This window comes from Choloepus didactylus (assembly GCF_015220235.1).
Source record: "Choloepus didactylus isolate mChoDid1 chromosome 11 unlocalized genomic scaffold, mChoDid1.pri SUPER_11_unloc1, whole genome shotgun sequence".
NCBI classification, from domain to species: Eukaryota; Metazoa; Chordata; class Mammalia; order Pilosa; family Megalonychidae; genus Choloepus; species Choloepus didactylus.
In genome coordinates this window covers 4,076,631-4,097,603 of record NW_023637577.1, presented here as the reverse complement: position 1 = coordinate 4,097,603, position 20,973 = coordinate 4,076,631, and the positions used below count along the sequence as shown (strand labels likewise).

The window sequence follows — 20,973 nt, the reverse complement described above, 5'->3', positions numbered from 1 at the left end:
GTGTCCTTGTTTCAAACATTTAAGACCAGAGAAAAAAACCAAAAGCCTTAGTTTCTACTGGGTAAATAAATCAACCTGTAGAGAAGTGAAAAAAAGCAAACAAAGCAACAAAAATCAAAAGGACAGAGGGAAACGTACCAGAAAGGAAAAAGCGGTTGTCATATTAAATATAAATGAGGTAAATAATTTTTTATAATGAAGAATCCATTATGGAGAACCTCTCAAACCAAATATCATCACACTTTCCAATTTCCTGGGCATTGGGAATATTAGATTAAGTAGGTGTATAAAAATCAAAGGCAAGATACAGCTGCCTCCAAGAGCAAAGTATGCAATGCTTGTCTTTCAGTTCTGAGTTCTCTCTCTCCTTTGTCTAACCATAGGACAATATACCCTGATAATATAGGCAAGTAGTAACCTAAGTAGATGTGTTTGACATTAAAAGAAAAATCCAAATGTTACTAATATGACCAAGCCGTCTTCCACAAAAGAAAATTAATTATAACCAACATGGGGCAAAAGTGATCACATTTTCACACAATCCTAACTTCCTTCAAACTATAAAGTACAAGATTTTAACTGCTTAAAATAAATAAAAATCTTGTTTCCTTTGGCATCTTTAGAAAATAACTATACTACAACAATAAAAGGAAGTGATTGTATAAAGAAATTTATGTTTAAACAAACATTGGGAAAAAACATAGCAACTTGTGTTTAGTATGCAGTAATATCAACCACAAGAGTTTATTATTGAGTAGGAAAGCCTTACAAGTTTTTGGAAGAACCTTCACATCCTTAACAATATAATATATTTAATAATGATTATTTTATTGCTTCTAAGTTTCAAGATTATTGAGAAGTCAAATGAAGTTACGTTGAAGTGATGGTTCAAAAAATTATTTTTGAAACACTTTTAACCATTATAATTTAGGATAAATAACTAGAGAAAACAAACCTTTTATAATATGACTTTCAATATACAGCCTTATTTTAATTCAATCTGAATCCATTACATTTTGTTATTTAATAAGAATTGTGTTTCTTTGTATAGGACTGCCTGCATAAATCTACTTCAACCTTCATGAAACGGTCACATTAGTGTTTCAGCCTGCAAAACTAGTAATTTTCAAACTTTTGAACTTAGAATGAAATGTAACTTTAATACGAATAGAAAGTATGACTGTACAGGAGAAGGTAAAGTTTTCAATTCTCATATCAGAAACATCATAAAGAAAGCTAGATTTATAACACACTTCTATTCTTATGTGCATCTGAAATATGTACAGTAGAACACCAACACAGCTTTAATGTTTCATGGGAAAATGCAAGCAAGAGTGACTTCTTAAAATATCCAATAAAGCAGTCTCTATATAGCCTCAATTTAGGCATAAAACAAACAAAAAAACCCTACTGCAGTTGATTGTATCCTTGCAAGTTTCAAAGAAAAATTTTATCTAAGACAATTTTAGAAACAGAAAGATGTCAAATTTACTGAAAAACTAAATTGGGTTCTTTCATTAAATCTGGGAATATTGCAACATCAAGTATTTACTGTTACTTTACTGTTTTTGCAAGAGAAATAAAATTGGCAGCTCCATTTTTACATTATTACTTACATAAGAAAGCTTTAGAAGTGCTTGAGGAACTGTGACAAAACATTCCATTCCTATGACCTAAAAATGAACCAAGGGACACTGCTGTCCCTTGGACATTTCCCCACCAAATACAAAGCAATTTACCATTAGACTATTAGCTGTGAGTGATACAAGGGAAAAATAGGGTGTCCCAATCTGTTGACAAGGACAAAAAAGGCTCTGAATAGGTCATCATCTTCATCTGGATAAATCTCATATTCAAGAATTCTCAAATGCTTAAAGTGGTGGTCTTTTCAGCTACCTACCTTAAAAAGTCAAGTACAAGCATGCAAGTAAATTCACAGGCACAGAGGATCCATGTTAAAAACGGTTAAGGTAGCTCTGATGCAACACCAACAATATGAATGGCCCTGACACACTCAAAATAGTATCTTAATTATTCAACAAAATCCTGAAGCAAACTCTTGCTAGTCTTGGTACACTGCTAAACACTAAAGTAGCATGTTTTTCCATGGTTTTAGCTTAGTTCAAAGAATTTTTACACTATTAAAAAAAAATTAAAGTATTTCCCCTATTTAAATTTACACAGACGTTTAATTAGCTTTATTTACAGAGCAGGGTTTTGTTTTGTTTTTTTTTTTTTCCGTCTCCAATGGTGCCTAGATAACATCATTAGGCAAGAATGCCAGTTTAAAAGAAATCTGTGCAGAATCCTAAAAATAACAGATGTTGATGCTCCTCAAGAAGGGGCAAGCTTGACTAATAGCAGCGCTCTCCCTCTCTGCCTCAGTTACTCAGAAGCAATTCTGTTGCAGTCTCTACATCCCATGATTTCGAAGACAAGGCCACTATTACAGCATTCCTATCAAAGCCCATAGCACATAGGTTTTCTATTTTTTTGGTGTATTCTGGACTAGAAACTGGTGCTCCAGCGTACACATGTGCCCAAAGTCGAGCTGTCTGTTTAAACATTTCAGGATTTTGTTTGTACTGATTTGCTACTACTGCATCTTGTGGATCATCTGGTTCTGGAGCTGCCAATAGTGCTTGCAATGACAACAATACCGTGCGCAGAGTCATTGCTGCTGCCCATTGATCTTTCAGGATATCCAAACAAATAGCTCCTGTGACGGAACTAATATTAGGATGCCATATTTTAGTGATAAACCGGACCTTAGGGGGATTAAATGGATAGGTTTCTGGTATTTTTATCTCTAGCTGGTATCTTCCTCCCGCCTCCTCCGCCGCCGCTACGACCACCGCCGCCGCCGCCACCTCTTCCTCCACTGCCTCCTCCCTCGGCGATTCAGACCCGAGTACACGAACGCTGCCACTGCCACTCCGGCCGCCGCGCTCTCCTCACTGTGGAACCACCTCCGCGCCCGGCCACCAAAATGGCGCCGAGTCCACGCATGCGCAGGACGGTGACCTCATGGATTTTTATTTTTGTTTCTTTTTCCTTGATTTTTCTCAGGTTTATTGTTATTTAAATTTTAGTTTCTTGAGTTGAGCCCTGAGTTTAGTTTCTTTTATTTTTCTTGCATTGGAATAAAGATTATGCATTTATCTCCATATTTGATTTCTCTGCATCCTGAAGTTTTCCTTGTTGATACTTTCCAATTAATCTTTAATTGCATGTTTGAGTTACCTTTTGATCCAAGAGTATTTCAGTAACTTATTTAAAGATTACAAGTAGACAGATTTCTATTTACATTTTTATTGTAAATTTCCATTATTATTCTCATTGGTTCAGAAAATGTGGTGATGTTTGTCAAATATGAGGTCAATTATATTGTTTATTTGGGTAAATGTATAGCCTCTTTTTTTTAGTTTTCTGTTTATTTTTTAAGCAGTTTTATTCACAATCCATACAATCTATCCTAACTGCATAATCAGTGTCTTCTGGTATAATCACATAGTTATACATTCACCAAGACAATCCATATGAGAACATGCTGATTTCTTCCAAAAAAATCCCATGCCAACCCTTCATATCTCCCTATTATTGACAATTACCTTTGGTAGTGTGCCTTTTTACAATAAGTGAAAGAATATTACAACGTTACTGTTAAATATAGACTTTGGTTTGAATTAATTGTATTTTCCCATAGACTACCCTTTTATTAACACTGTGCAATAATGATATACATTTGTTCTAACTCATGTAAAAGCTTTCTTATATTTGTGCAATTAACCACTGTCATCATTCACTCTAGTTTTTCTAAGCTATACGGTCCCAGTTTTTATCCTCTACCTTTCCTTTTAGTGACATACATGACCCTAATCTTCCTCTTTCAGCCATACTCAAACTCAGCTTTGTTAGTTATACTTACAATATTGTATTTTACAACATTTTTATATTGTTGATCTTCACATCATTAAATAGTTAGTGTTAACTCTTATTTCACAATTTTTAAATTTTAGGACATACCCATTAATTTTCTGATATGTATACAATCTCAGAACTGACCTAGGCCATCTCTTCTTTTCTTAAATTTTGATAAATATTTTAATTCCTTTGGGAATTTATTTTGTACATTAAATCACTATTTTTTTATTTAATTTTTCCATAGTGCTTAATTGCCCACCTCATTCCTTCCCTTTGGTTCCCTCATTCTACCCCACAGCTCCTTCCATCTCTGTCTCTCTTTATACATTGTCATTCTTGAAAACCATTCTTTCTTTTCTGTAATAAGCTCTGCATGTGCACTGTTTAGTCATTAATTTCATTCTAAAAGTTGATCATCAATAATTATACCTATATAGTCTTGTTTATGGTGGATGAATAACTGAGCCATGATTGACTCTCCTTTAAAGCTCAGTGTCCCTTCTCCTACAGCAATGCTATTTCTAGAAAAGGACAAATAAATGTTCTTTTCTTATAAAACAATATTTCTTATACTACAATAATACTATATTAAATATTCTTCATATACAGAACTTGGCTTTATTCTGTGCTTCTGCTCATGCTGTTCAACTTCGGAATGCCTTTCTTATTTCTTGCTGAAAGAAAAAGTATTTGCTTTCTTCAACATACTTTTAATTTACCCCTACATATAACTCATTTTATCAGTTGCTTGATTTCCATCCCATTCTCTTTGAAGACATTATTTTTTTGAGTTTGTGACTCTCTACTCTTTTTACCTCATTTTGGAGTCCTCAAATAGCTGTAATACTATGACTTCTTGGTCTTCTAAGTTGGTTCTCAAACACTTTTCTTTCACATTTCCAACAAAGCTTAATATTCATACATTTTAAACTAGAATCCCTTTTCAAGCAACTGCCTCAGAAGATGCATATCAGTAGAAAACTTCCTAAGCCACTGGATTCATATGCGAATACATCAATTCTTCCTACACACCATTTAAGATTTTCCATCAGGTTTATTTTTAAATGCAATTTTATTGAGATATAGTCACATACCATACAATCATCCAAAGTGTACAATCACTTGTTCACAGTATCATCACATAGTTGTGCATTCATCACCACAATTTTTGAATTTTCATTACTTCAAAAAACAAGAATGAAAATACAAGTAACAAAGAACACCCAAAACATCTCCTTCCCCTCCCCCACATTATTCACTTACCTTTTGTTCCCCTTTTCCTACTCATTTGTCCATACACTGGATAAAGGGAGTGTGAGCCACAAGGTTTCACAATCACACAGTCTTACCATATAAGCTATATGGTAATGAAATCTTCTTGAAGAACCAAGGATGCCAGATTGCAGTTCATCAGTTGCAGGTATTTCCTTCTTGTTATCCTAATACACTGAAAACTAAAAAGGGATATATCTATAATGCATAAGATTAACTTCCCAAATTACCTCTTGACCCCATTTGCGATCTCTCAGCCAATGAAACTTTATTTTGTTTCAGTTCTCTTCCCTCTTTTTGTCAGGAAGGCATTCTCAATCCCATGATGTCAGGTCCAGGCTCATCCCTGGGAGTCATGTCCCAATTACCAGGGAGATTTAAACCCCTGGAACCCCTGTCCAATGTGGCAGGGGAGGGCAGTGAGTTTACTCTCCTAGTGGGCTTTGAGAGAGAGGCCACATTTGAGCAACCAAAGAGGTTCTCTGAGAGTGACTCATAGACACCATTATAAGTAAGCTTAGCCTCTCCTTTTCAGTAACAAGCTTTATAAGGGCAAGCCCCACAATCAAGGATTTGGCTGACTATAATGTTAGTCCCCAGTGCTTGTGAGAGTATCAGTAATTCTCCAGGTGGTGAAGTTTAATATTTCCATAATTTTTCCCAGGCCCTCAAGGGCTAATACTACTTATTATCTGCCCAAATTACTCTGGAATGTATTGGGGTTTCATGATAACCTGTACAAACTAACAAGCTCTCACTTCTCATTCAAGGTTCCATGTAATTATGGTGTTTGAATAAACTAACCATACAAGTTAAATTATATAGTGTGCTACAGAAAGTATAGATTTTGCACCAAAGATCTCTTCCTCTGGTCTCACACAGAAATTGAGTTTTAAAACACAGTCAATATCATCCTTCACACTTTAATCTGGTTTACCTTAGTTTTAATCAACTCTGTTTCATTCATATCTCTAATGGAAGTCTGATGTCTTCTTCAGCTTTTTTAACATTTGCTGTATGGGGTAACGCTGACAGTCATAGCTGCTGAACTCTGGCTCTGAGTCTCAGATGTCGCACAAATAACCAAAGTTACAGGGACCAACCAAGTTATACACAAACAGCTCAGCATCTCAGAATTTAGAGACAACCACTGAAACTCTTGAATAATTGTGACTGCTGTAAACACTTACAATCTAGGAACCTTTACCATAAGCCTTATCCTGATAACCTATGCTCTCAGATTCAATTCTCAGGGTTTGTACATATATCAGAGTTAGTCCATATTAGTGAGGTGTTATAATATTTGTCTTTTCAATTCTGGCTTATTTCACTCAACATAATATCCTCAAGGTCCATTCACCTAGGTGTACACCTCACAGCTTCATTTCTTCTTGCCATCCCTTGGGAGTCCATTTTATGTGTGCACCACAGTTCACCATTCCATTTATCAGTCAATGTACAGTTAGACCATCTCCATCCATTGCAAATCATGAATATGGCTGCCATAAACACCAGTGTACAATGTCCACTCATGTCCCTGCTGTCAGTTCTTCCAAGTATATACCCAATAATGGGGTTGCAGGACCATATGGCAACCCCATAGTTAGCTTCCTGTGGAACCACCATATTGCCCTCTGACTGGGCTGCACCATTGTACTTCCCTACCAACAGGGAATAGGTACACCTCTCTATCCACATGTTCTCCACCACTTGTATCCTCTGCTTATTTTTAACAGTTTTATTCACACACCATTTAATCCACCCTAAGTACACAATCAATGATTCCCAGTTTAATCACATAATAATGCATTCACCACCACAATCTATATGAGGACATTTCCATCTCTTCCTCAAATAAATAGGAAAAGGAAAGAAAAAAATGAAGAATAAAAATACAAATGATAGAAGAAAAATAAAAATAAAATACAAGGAAAAGATCAGACAGCATCACCACCACTGAGAATCCCATATCATTCCCTTATATTCCCCTCTTATGGACATTTAGCTTTGGTATATTTCCTTGTTATAATTAATGGAAGCATCTTACAAAGTTACCATTAACTACAGACTCTAGTTTCCATTGATTGTATTTTCCGCTACACCATCCAATTTTCAACGCCTTGCAATGTTGGTATTCATTTGCTCTCCCTCATTTAAAAACTTTCTTATATTTGTACATTTAATCACCATCATTGACCACTCTAGGTTTTGCAAAGTTATGTAATCTGAATCTTTATCTTCTATCTTTTCTTCTGGTGTCATACTTGCCCTTAGCCTTCCTTTTTCAACCATACTCACAGTCATCTTTGTTGAGAATACTTACAATTTTGTGTTACCATCAAACACAATAATGCTATCCATTCCATTTGTGGATCTACACAATCTATCCTGTTGAAACTTCTGTAATCCTTCAGCATCAAATGCCTGATCTATAACCTCTTTCTACCTTATGATATCCTGTGTTCTCAACTCCCAAATTTTGCTTATCAATGTTACTCTATGTTAGTGAGACCATATAGTATCCATCCTTTTCTTTCTGGCTAATTTCACTCAATGCAATGTTTATTGTCTACCATTTTGTCTTTGGATTTTATATATCATATCTTATTTTACTTTTATTTTTTTCTCTCTCTCCCTTTTACCCTTACTGCTAGACATCAATTCTACACTCTCCTCCAAACCTCTCTCTCCTGCCTTATCCTATCTGCCTGTGGTTATTCCTTTAGTATTTCTTGTAGAGCAGGTATCTTGTTCACAAACTCTCTCAGTGTCTGTCTGAAAATATTTTGAACTCTCTCATTTTTGAAGGACACTTTTGCCAGATATAGAAATCTTGGTTGGAAGATTTTGTCTTTCAGTAACTTAAATATATTATACCACTGTCTTCTCTCCTTCATGGTTTCTACTGAGAAATCTGCACATAGTCTTACTGAGCTTCCTTTAGATGTGATGGTTTGCTTTTCTCTTGCCACTTTCACAATTCTCTCTGTCTTTGACATTTGATAATGCAATTATTATACGTCTTGGAGTCAGTATACTTGGATCTATTCTCTTCATGGTATGCTGCACTTCTTGGATCTGTAACATTTTATCTTCCATAACAGGTGGCATATTTTCAGTGATTATTTTCCCCATTATTCTTTCTGCACCATTTCCCTTTTCTTCTTTCTGGGACACCCATGACACATATTTGTGTGCTTCAGATTGTCACACAGTTCCCTAAGACCTTGCTCGTATTTTTCCATTCTTTTCCCTATCTATTCTTTTTTGTGTAGGATTTCAGATGTCCTGTTATCCAGTTTGTGAATACTTTCTTCTGCCTCTTCAAACCTGCTGTTGTATATCTCCACTGTGTTTTTCATCTCTTGTATTCTGCTTTTCATTCTCATAAGTTCTGCCAATTGTTTTTTCAAACTTTCAAGTTCTTCCTTATATTGGCCCAATGTCTTCTTAATATCCTTCATCTCTTTTGCCATATCTTCCCTCAACTCGTTGATTTTATTTTTGAATTGATTTAAATTTTTTTTTTATTAATAATCAGTTGTTTCAATTCCTGTATCTCAGTTGAAGTATATGTTGGTTCCTTTGACTGGGCCATATCTTCCCTCTTCCTAGTGTAATTATAATTTTCTGCTGCCTAGGCATCTGGTTTCCTTTATTACCCCAATCAGATTTTCCCAAACCAAATCAACCCAGGTCTCAGGAGGAGAGTGTATACAGTATCAATTTTCCCTGAGGGTGAAACCCAGAAGATTGTCAGATTTTTCAGTGATGTCTCTATACCTGGTGCTTTTCCTGTCCTGCTCAGCAGTTGGTACTTGTCAGCCCACAGCTCCCCACCAGTGTAAAGAGGTATTTGACTCTCAGTGAACCCTGTCCAGGCCAGTGACTGAGGGTATCAGAAGCCAAGCTTAAGCTGTTTCCATGTTTTATTCCCCCCCAGGCCCTGGGGTCTGTGTTCCCTGAGGGAGGTCCACCACTTGAGCTGGGCTCTGCCCCCTCCTTTTCTTCCTTCAGGGTATCATCTCTTGCACTTGAGTTTTTCCTTTGGCTCTCTATCTTATATCCACCTTTCCCTGGGTCAGTGCTGACAATTGAAAATGCCTGAGGCTTTCTCTAATGAGCTACTTATAATGAGAGAAAAAAAGGGAAAAAAGCAAGAAGTACCATTTCAGAGCCAGTCACCAGTCCTCTAGTTCACCAGGCAAGAACTACAATTGGTACCTGGTACTGTGTGTGCCCTTTTTTGGGACACAGCCTTTTTCCAGTATTCTGAGCTCAGCAGACTCCAAAAGCCTATGTTTTTATTTATATATGTATTTTTTTTCCATCAGCCCTGCCTCCTCTCTGCCAGGGTAAATCTCTCAGTTCCTTTCTTGCATGCTCTGTGTTTATCTGTGCTCATAGCATGTATTCAGTAGTCCAAAATTGTTAATTAAAACCACAATTGGAGCTTGGTTGAGCTACCTTCTCTTTCTCCCAGCAGGGACTGCTACTTTCTCCCACAGTGAATTTTTGCAACTCAGCCTGCTTTGTCAGTGGGGGAGGGGTGGCAGCTTCACAGTTTGGGGAGCTTTACTTGCTGTTCTATGCTGCAATCTCAGCCATTCCACCACTTCCTGACTGGTGTATGATGTCCAATCACAGAATTCCCCCCATCAATTGTTCTAGACTATTTTCTAGTTGTTCTTGGCTATTTACTAGTTGTTCTAGGGGACTAACTAAATTCCAACCTCTCTGTGCTACCATCTTGCCCCACCTCCTTTCATCGGGTTTTAAAATGATTTTACCTAGAACTTTAAGTCAATTTTTCATTCATTGTTGCCGTAGATAAGTATGAAGCCATTCCTCTTCTTATATTTTTGTAGTTGACATGTTTTAGTGTTATTGGTCAAAAACTTGAGGCTGTTTCTTTATACTTGGTACTTTCAGTTTTGATGAAACTTGCCTTAGAGGTGGGTCCTTTGTGTTCATTCTGCAAAGCAATTTGATAGGACATTTCATCTCTAAGCAAAAGCTTTATATATAGCCACTTGAGTTTGCTTGGTAAGTAAATCACTGAGTAAATGAAGGGATTATGGTTTCATTGCTGAATTTCTAAATATTTTAGAACTACTTTTTACTCATACATTATCTACACTGGGTTTATCTTCCTAACTCAATCTCTGGAATAATCTTGCAGGACAGTTCACAGTGAATGGAACTTCCCAACCTGATATTGTTCATGTATTCAAAGAAGTTGTCTTCTCTGGCCACCTCAGTCCCTCAATGGATGCCCAAGGCATGAAGGTGAGATGGTTCCAGGATTGAATCCCATTTGTGGTTCATATGTATCAAGATGGCCAAGACTACATGGAATTGGAAAGGAAGGAATATCATGAAAGGACTGAGTTTCTGAAGGAGAACGTTACCCAACGCATTGTTGCCTTGAGGCTCCATGAGTTCCATCCATCAGATGAAGGCCAGTATGTCTGTATGTTTCAGACCTTCACATTCTACAATGAGGTACATTTTCCATTGCAAGTTACAGGTGAGGTTTGCAAGCAGTTATTAAGGATATTGGATTATTCAATTCCTTATCCTATGTTTTCATTCATTATTTCTTTTTCTTTACCATTATCTTATTCTTAATTCTACCTTTCATTAATCTTTATGTCCATTTCTACCTTTGCTTATTCAAGTTTCCCCTATTATTTATTATTTTGTGACTTTTTCAGTATTACAATCTCTTCCCCATGAGTTATTCTGTTTCATTGCTAATGCTTAATTGTGTCTAATCCTCTCTTCCTATTCAGCTTATTGATTAAGGAAATATTTAAATAGCCAAGTTAATATAAATAGATTTAGAAAAAGATAGCAGTAAATAAGACAAACATTAAACCATTAAAGAGCTCTGGACAAATGAAATCACATTTGCAAGACAAGACATTTTTATATTTAAGAAATGGAAAGTATTATAGTATGGCTTTAAAAATGTAGTATGTGAGTGGCATTGAAGATGTGGTTGTGGAAGGTATGTTGGAAATTTCAATATGGACTAAGTATTTTAGCTTTCTTTTGGTTACTATTTGCATTTGTAGTCATCATGGTTCTCTAGGGCAATTGAACCAACAGATGATATATGTAAATTTGAGATATTTATATGAATTGTCTCATGTGACTATGGGGTGGGCAAGTCCAAATTCTGTAGTGCAGCCACAAGCTGGGAACTCCAATAAAGGTTATCAGTGAATTCCCCAGGAAATGCTGGTTGGCTGAAGTAGAGATGAAAATTCTCTCTTCTGACTACTGAATTCATCACTTCTCCTTTTAAAGCCTTCAACTGATTAGATGAAACATCTCTCATTGTTGAAGGCAGTCTCCTCAGTTGATTGTAGATGTAATCAGCCATAGATGCAATCAACTTACTGATGATTCAAGTCTATGAAATATTCTCACAGTTACAATCAGGCCAGTCCTTGCTTGACCAAACAACTGGACACCATAACTTGGCCAAGTATATGCATGATCTAAACCATCACAACATGATATACCTTGGTTCATATTTTTATATTTAACCATCTATGCTTTTATATTTAAAGTAGGTTTCTTATAGATGGCGTATAGTTGAGTCCTAAATTTTCATCCAATTGTCAATCTGGGTCTTGCATTTTTATTCAATTTGTCAATATGTTTTACAACTCATGTTTAGATCACTCACATTTAGAGTGATTATTGATATGGTTGAATTGAATCTACCATTTTGCTAGCTGTTTCATTGTGTTCCATTTCTTAATTTTTTCTATTTTACTGCCTTCTCTTGTGTTATTTGAGCACTTTTTATTGTCCCATTTTATCTCCTCTATTGACTTATGCCCCTTTTAAAACAATGGCTTTCCCAGTATCTACCACATAGATTTAAAAGGAATCAGAGACTACCTTTAAATAATGCCATGCCACTTATATATTATCCATTTTTCTCTTCCATCTTTTTTAGTATTGTTGCCTTATATTTTAATTATATATATGCTATAAATACACAATGCATTGTCACTAGTTATGCTTTAGAAAATCAGTTACCTTTCAGAAACATTAAAATAAGAACAGGAAATTATTTTATTTTACCTTAATTTATTCCACTTTTAAAAAAAGTTTATTATTTATTTTTGTTTATTTATGTAACAAATAAATGAAGCCCTTTTTTATGTTTCTAGCTATATGCCTGAGAAATTATCTTAATATTTCTTGTAAGACTGTTAACAATTAATCCTGCAGTTTTTTCAGTTTGTCTGAGAAGGTATTTATTCTTCATTGCTGAAGAATATTTTCACCTATTATAGAATTCTGGGTCAACATTTTTTTAATCCTTCATAGAGATTACTCCATTGTCATCTTCTTTGCCTGATTTCTTTCAAGAAGTTGCTTTAATTCTTATCTTTCTTCCACTTTACATAATTTGTATGTTTATTTTTTCTTTAACTGACTGTGAGGTTTTTCAGTTGTCTTTGATTATCAGCAGTTTGGATATATTAGTGCTAGGTGTGTTCTCATCTTGCCTTTTGTTTTCTGAGGTTCTTAAATACGTGCCCTGGTATCTATTATTAATTTTACAATATTACTGGCCAAATTTTCTTCAACTATTTCTTTTCTTCATTCTCCCTCTTTTGTCCTTCTAGTATTCAAATTATGCCTACATTAAACTGTTTGAAATTTTTTCACAGCTTATGGAAACTATGTTTTTGGTCCTGCAGTCTCTGTTCTCTGATGGGCTCAAGGAAAGTCACTAATTTGCCATTTCCTAGTTTTTTTTACTCCTTTTATGGATGAGAATAATACTGTATACACCTCTCTATATCTTGCAGCAGAAAAAGAAATTTAGCCAGATTATGGAGAATTTGAATTTATGCTAGGATAATTTTATTGTATCAAAAAGATGACTTTTTTAGAGAAAAAATAGATCTTAGAGAACTGTGACTGTAAGAATGCAAACCAAATTATAGCAGTAAGACAATAAAATTGCTAAATGAATGAGATATTTAGAAGCTAAGTCAAAAGGATTTCTTCAATGACAGAATTTGGAGAATCTATGCAGCTTTATAAATAATGTTTCATTCACTCAGATAGAAAATATGATTGATCAGAAATAATGTTTGGAAATCAGGTGTGAAGACCAGGTTAGAAATGTAGATGTGTGAATTGTTGTTTTGACAAAATCAGTGAAAGGAGAAAGGCTCAGCAGCTGGGTAAATAGCAAGTCTTAGTTTGCAGGTGTCAGAGACAGGCTTGAGAATCCTGAAAGCACCTCCTCCAGGAGCTGACCAGGCACTCCAGGTCCCCTGGAAAGACAAAGACTATCAGCAACAGAAGCTCTGGGCATTGGGCACATCTGACAGAGAGGTATTTTATGTCAAGGATGAGTTCAGAGTAGAGATACTCAAAGGGGCATCTCTGAATAAATCAGTGCATCCCCAAAAGCTGGTATTTGACAAAACAATATCAATGGCCAAGTAAAATTCTCCTTTTAACAAATCCTACATAGTTTCATTCATTGAAGTATCCTACTCAGGATGACTACTCTCATCACCATATTTCTCAGTCAGTGGGGGAGATATTTATTTTTCCCTAGCTTTCTCAACTATTACTATTGCCATAATATTTTTGTAAGTCTTCTTTGCAAATTAACTAACTTATTCAGCAGTTATTTATGGGATGAGTGTTATGTGCCAGCTTTTGTTCTATGTGTCTGGAATGCTGGAGCACACAAGACAGATAAAGCCCCTTCTCCCTGGAAGCACAGATTCCAGTGCAGGAGAGGAGACTGTCAATTAACTGAATAAACATTGTGTAATACATGTGGGATTAAAATAAAAGCTCTTTAAAATGAACATAAAAACTGGGATTGAGGATGGCAGTAAATTTTAATTTTAAAAAGTGATAAAAGATGCCTAGTTGTAAAAGGTTGTTTTTGAGCAGAGATCTCAATGAAGAAGGCATAGAATGAGCCATGGAAATCATAAAAAATGCCAATCTTTCTGTCTTGAATATTCAGTCAGGCACAAATAAGCTTTATCAGCAGTTTTCCTTGAACTTACTATATAAATTAACATGCCGAAGATGGTTGAACCAATTTCCCTGCTTACTTCCTTCATGGGAATTACACAACTTGAAATATCAGTGAAACTTTATTATTTACATGTCTATTTATTGTGTTTTACTTACCTAATGGACACTATAATGAAGTTTAGTTCCAATACATACTCTATTATTACACTGAAAGTTGCTTAATGTACCCAAACCCTGTCCCTTTAAATTATAAGTATGAAAATATTTCTATATTATTATAATAATTTGATTTGTAGTCCTTTATAAAACTTGGTAAATAAAATGCATTTAAGAAATTGTATTGCAGAAATGATTGCAGCCCTTACAATTGATGATTTGGTATAATATTCTCCCTCTATTTAATTGTCAATTTCCCAGGCATAAGCTCAACCCCTCATATTCATCTTGAAGGAGGTGAGTCCCATGGAATCCAGCTGCTCTGCACATCCTCAGGGTGGTATCCAGAACCCAGTGTTGAGTGGACAGACTCCAGGGGTCAGGATCTACTGCCCCTCTCTGTGACAGAGCATCGGATGGGCAATGCTCTGTTCTATGTGGAGACAACAGTCATCCTGCTGACCCAGTCTCAGGGCAACATGTCCTGCTTCATTCACAACACTCTTCTTGACCTCAAGAAAGAAGCAAGGATCTCTGTGGCAGGTGAGACCCCGTCCATCCTGTCTCATCAATGTGCATTAGATTCAATCCCACAGACTGCAGGAAAAATGAAGGGCAACTTTGTCTATTCCCTTTGCTACACACATACTGAGGTCCAATAATCATGATTCTTCCTATTGATTTCCCAAGGCCTTCCTTGGGAAGCTTACATGAGCTTCTTTTAGTTTCCTAGTAATGCAAATAAAGGAGGTTCTGATTCCACCCAATGGTCAACCTTCAGCCAGGGTGAAGTCTTGAGGAGAAATTCTCTAGTTTAAGTAATGAATGATTCATGGAAGGAAATTTTTTCCTACACAATTATTAGCCTGTGTTGGGTCTCCAAGAATGATTCCAAACATATTGACATGCCTTGCCAGTAAGGTTACCATCTATAAGGCCACACATACTATGGTGCACTAAGAACTCAACATTGGCACAACTGTAAAAGTTCTGCCTTCCCAGAAAGCTGGGTGCAGACATGTGGAGCTGTGGTCCTGGCACCACTGCAGCTGCTGTCACAGCAGGATTCTCCCCATAGCCTGCAGAGAAGTCCCACCTTTCTCCAGTGCAATATAGCCAGAAGAGCAGGACACAGGCTTTTGTCCCGTATTTCCCTTCCAAATCTTATGAAAATGCATCTCATCAGCAGAACCTAATTTCATGAGACCCTTTGCTGCAAGGAACATTGTCCACTCCCGTAACTAGGATAAGGTTGGAATGGATCAAAGTCCTTCCATTTAGCACAGTCCACAGGGGCTAGTACAGACCACAATATCTGATTGCCTATTTTTTGTTGATTTCTTTCCTGGTCACTGGGGTATTTTCTCTGAATTCTTGCTTGGATACCTCCTTGAATTTTCTTGGTTAATACAGGATCTGCCCTTTGAGCATTACTAAATTGGCTGCTAACTTCAACATGTATTTATGGGAGTTCTGTTTTGTTACATGAGTCATATCCCAGATTCCCCATCTGGGAGATGTGGGTTTTTGCTGCAGTTGCTGTTCCAGCCACCATCCTCCTCCTCATCTGTGCTGCCTTCTTCATCTGTAGACAGCAAAGAATGAGTCGGAGTTTGGACAGTGTGAGCTATAAAGGGATTGGGAACACATGGCTGGAGACTTGTGGTTGTGTCTAAGTGGGTTGTGTGCAAATGGGTTTCTCAACCTCAACACTTGGGTAGGGCAATGCTTGGTTGTGGGGACTGTCATGTGCACTGGAGGATGTTTAACAGCATCTCTGGCTTCTACCCACTAAATGACAATGGTGCTCCCTAGATAAACAGAGAAATTTACCAGAGAACAGAAAGGAAAAATATGAAATAAGCTAGATGGAAGAGGAGAAAATTAAAGGGAGGGAGGGTGGGGACTGTGTGTCAATGGCCACAGAATAGGTGGCAGCTCCTGAGTTTTCATGACACCCTGGAAGTTTCATCTGATGTCAGAAACAAAGTCAGAACACCAGCTGTGGATGGGTGTGGCTCCTTTTCCTAGGTATGTGTGTGTGTGTGGGGGGAGGTAAGTTATTATTCCTATGCCCCTATGAACTTTTCTGCAGCACAAAACAGCACATAAGCAAAAGCAAAATCCACCAGATGCTCAAATTATTCTGCAATATATTAACCACATTGGAACCAATTCACAGTTTTAAAACAAGAATTTTAGCAGAACTAACTGCATTTAGATTTTAATTCTACAAATGGGTAGAAACAGAATTATTTCCAAACATCAGTGGTGCCTTCAGTATTGTCTACTGAAATACCTAGATCTTGCTGACAGCAGTCTGCAAAATGTTATGTTCTTAATACAAAGAGATGGGAGAGTCTATCACTGGTCAAAAACTGATGTTATTATCCCCTGAATTATGTTGAAGCAAAGTCATCCAAAAGGTTTTAAACTATGATTTTCTAAAATTCATAACTCAAAACTGACCCTTGGTCTTTACTTGCCCAAGTGAATTTACATGTAAAAACCCCTGAAAATGACTTTAGCTAATGATTCCTAAATAAGAAATAGTCTGTTTTGTGTTACAGGCAAACGTCATGAAGATCTTGGTAACTAATATTTCTCTGTGACCATAGGCTATAAATGTATTTCAGAGCAAACTCTTACTCTATTCATTGTTTCAGAAAGGAGAAAACTCCTGGGGAAGAGGGTAAGTGATGAAAATTGCTGCACAAGCTCTTCCCCTTGTAGTAGCCTCTGAACCCCTCATTTATGACCTTTTTATCCATTGCTAAATTTTGGTTTAGAAATTATAACATTTTCTCTCTTTTTTCAGGCTTGAAAATTGCTCAAAGCTTTGCAGGTAACTAGAAGCAGGAGTATCTGGGTATTAATTCTTAGTTTCAACCAGCACACTGGGCCACCAGGACAGGTAACCTGTAATTTGTGCACTTGCACACACACAAACACACACACAAACACACACACATTCAGCCCTTTTCTTCTCCAAACCTTCCATTTCCTGATGCTCACTGTAATGCATAGTTTAAAAGTAAAATCTCATCTAATTTATTTCATTAAATTTACATAACATCTTACAAAGTCCTTTTACCTATTTTTTCAAATGGCTTTAAACAGTCTTCATAAGAAGCTAGGATGTGTATAATAATATCAAGTCCAAGGATTTCTGCATCTCAGGATAGGATACATTTTGTTTGTTGCCAAAGAGATTGTAAGAGTCAAGTTTGAAACAGGGATCAGCCCAAGGCCAGATCCAGGTAATAGCTCAAAGAAGAATCTCTGCGTACAAGGATTCAGTTAGGTTAAAAATGTAACTCTTGTATATGGTTGAGGGCAACTGACTACATATGGAGGGGACAGATCTGAGTTCCAAGCTGGACTCAGGTGGAAAGTAAAGGACAAAAGAGAAAAGACCCATGTTTGTGATAGGTCTGGATGAATTTGTCTTGTGGGGCTTCCTCAGTCATAACCTATGGTGTCATCAAGTAGGTCCATGAAATTGTCCCTTTCTTTAATCAAATGAAAAACTGTGGTTGTGAATGATATTGGAGAAACTTGTGTCATATAGATGATAGATTTCAGGCAAGGTTGATCTCCTGACTCATGATTTCTCCTTCTATTCTCATGCTCTATGCACCATGTCAATATCCCATCCCACCAAGAGCTCAGAGGAGATGGATGTGAACAATCATGCCAGACAAGGCTGTGTTCTTCAGTTTCTACATGAGTGACACTTCATACATCACACTTGGTGCTGCTCTGTGAAACTCTGGGTTGGAGCAGAGTAGAATACAATAGCCAAAAGTGGTGCTATCAAATATGCTTTACAGAACCAGAAATGCATGTGTCAGGGCATGCGTGTGGGGCATAGCTGATGGGGCAGGGGGAAAAGGCTGGCTGATGCACTTTAGGATCAAGGATTGTGACACAATGACACTAATTGTCTATGGGCCACAGTTAGGGGACCCTCATGTTGATGTGTCAAATCAAAGGCCACTTTCTCCATTGGGATGACCTTAGACTTCTAATAAATTGTCAAAATCAGGAATCCACTTAATAGTAGGGGTGATAAATATTTGTGCTCCATTATACTTCCACACTTCTTCATTAATGTTACAATAAATTATCTTTATCTGGAAGGAAGCAAGGCCATACAGTACATACCATTTTATCAAGAAGCTGAAGACCAGAATTCCTAGGAGATTTCCCCCCAGGTCATGCAACTAATTGGTATAATGTTACCCTCACATAGTTTAAAGAACACCAGAAACACATTTTCCAGTTGAAAAAAATTTCAGTCTGTACATCACACCTTGTACTGGGCTTTAAGAAAGCACCCATGAACAGCTGAAATGCAGTGACTAAAAAGGCACAGAATTCTGTATTGTGAGTGCTAGCATATTTTCATTTCTTCTTACATCATGTTAACACTAGTGGATGTATCTTATTGTGTTTATACTAATGCAATTAAAATTTAGTTCTAGCTATCACCATAAGAAACTGACCCATAAAAGAATTAGTTTATCCATGTAGACTTTTTTTAACAGAAACACATTTGATTAGGTGACTATCTGGATTATTATTTTGCCCCCTCTCCTCGTTATATGAATCTGTATAAATTGTTCTTCTATATGAAACTAATTCTTTGAATAGCTAATTCAAGTAATCTGGTAGAATTTCTTGAAACAATTTAAGGTAGAATTTAAATTTATCATAGTGTTCACGTTCAAAGTGAAATATATAAGTGTTTTTTGTCGTACTTCCAATCTGAGACACCTGGACATTTCCCCAAATATTGATACATGTTAGAAATTTTACTTGGGCAAACCTTTCTAAACATTTTTCTCAACAGCAAGTTAGGGAAATTCTCAACCTTATTATTTTGTACTGAAAATTAAATACGTATAAATATGCTTTGAATAGCCCTAAGTGCATAGTATGTGTTGAAATAATATTAGCCATTTTCTCAAACTCTTTAAATTGCAAAAATCTGGATTCTTCTCTCTTTGTTTTTTACTTTCTGGACAAACCCTCAGTATCAAGCTATTGACAGTTGGGTTCAAGAGTGGAGGAAGTATGAAAAGCTAGGCCTGAGGAATGGAGCAACTTCTCTTTGAGGAAAACTGAGGGAGAGCACAGATAGATGCTATATGGTGCTGGTTGTTATTGATTATGCTCCAATAGATTGTGTTAAATATTGTTGATTATTCCCCAATACTGACAAGAACTTCTTCTACAGAGGATATTACACTGGATCTAGACACTGCTCACCCATATCTCCAAATTGCTGAAGACAAAAAAAGTGTGACAGGTGGTGATATCTTTCAGGATCTGCCCAGCTGTAGTAAGCAGTTTGACAACCTGGACTGTGTCTTGGGTCAGAAGATTTTTTTCAAAGGTAGACACTACTGGGAGGTGAATGTGAAAGGGAAGATAAAATGGACCTTGGGTGTTTGTACTGATTCAGTCTGCAGATGGGGCGAACTCCAAATCTCCCCAGAGTTTGGGTTTTGGACACTATGCTTGAATCGCAGTAATGACTACCAAGCCCTTGGGAATCCTCGGGTAACACTCTACTTTGAAGAATTTCCTGAGATTGTTGGGATCTTCCTGGGCTATGAGGCTGGGTGGGTCTCCTTTTATAATGTCTCCAACCTGTCCTACATCTACAGCTACAGAAAGAGCTTCAGAGGGGCCCTGAGATCATTCTTCTACCCTGGACCCCCATGGGGGACAAAACAGACAACCTCTGACCATCCTGCCATTAAGTCACATAGAGCAAAACAGAGGCAGAAGGTGCACTGTGTGATTAGGAAACTCCCGATTTTGGATCTGCTGATATTTGGGATTCATGTATAATGAACTGAACATGTTTTTATTAGTGTGTTTAGAATTCTGTATTTGTTCCCTCAAATAAATTTAAAACATCATTTTGAAGCCAGAAATTACACCTTTATAACTTTTAAGTTCCCAATATGTACATTTGTTAATAGATAAGACATAAGCATTTATTTGAAATCTATGCTATAGATGTTTCTTGATGACAATTCAAGGGCACAGAAATTAAAGGCAATATCCAAAATGCACAAGAGGAAGTATCCACTTGTGCAAGAGGTGAAATAATGTTGACTCTAGATTTATTAACATTAGATATGATGTCCTCCCTTCATGTGTTGAAATGGAAGAGATGAAGGGCATTTCCAATCCTCAGAACACTGGCTGGGGCCCACAGCCTGTGGATTTTCCCTCAAACCACAGGAGCATGTATGTTCTAAACAGAGGGCCCGCAAATCTATCCTATTCTCACCAAAGAATATCCCCCAGTTAATATCCCTCCTGTCCACATGTTTCTCCTCCTCAATGCTCTATTGAAGTACAAGTTATCATAATCTCCAACTTCATATAGCAGCATCATTTGCTTATCCCCTAAATAAATATTTATGTGTATCTATGTGCTCTTAATGTGCCTATAACTGAGTTTATACTGATAATCAATACACATGAACCATGCCCTCATGGATCATAAGTCTATTGGGGAAGACAAACAATAAACCAATGAAAAATTGCACATTAAGG

General features: G+C 36.7%; 1 protein-coding gene across 1 annotated transcript; it reads right to left on the bottom strand.

The window, feature by feature from the left end:
* Positions 1 to 1,095: 1,095 nt before the first annotated feature.
* On the bottom strand, positions 1,096 to 5,439 carry LOC119524400 (ubiquitin-conjugating enzyme E2 K-like). The gene is made up of 2 exons (XM_037823026.1): positions 5,427 to 5,439; positions 1,096 to 2,953 (listed from the first exon to the last, which is right to left on the bottom strand). Exons 1-2 carry the CDS (start codon positions 5,437 to 5,439, stop codon positions 2,382 to 2,384), a joined length of 585 nt encoding a protein of 194 aa, XP_037678954.1. The 3' UTR covers positions 1,096 to 2,381.
* Between the last annotated feature and the right edge of the window lie 15,534 nt (positions 5,440 to 20,973).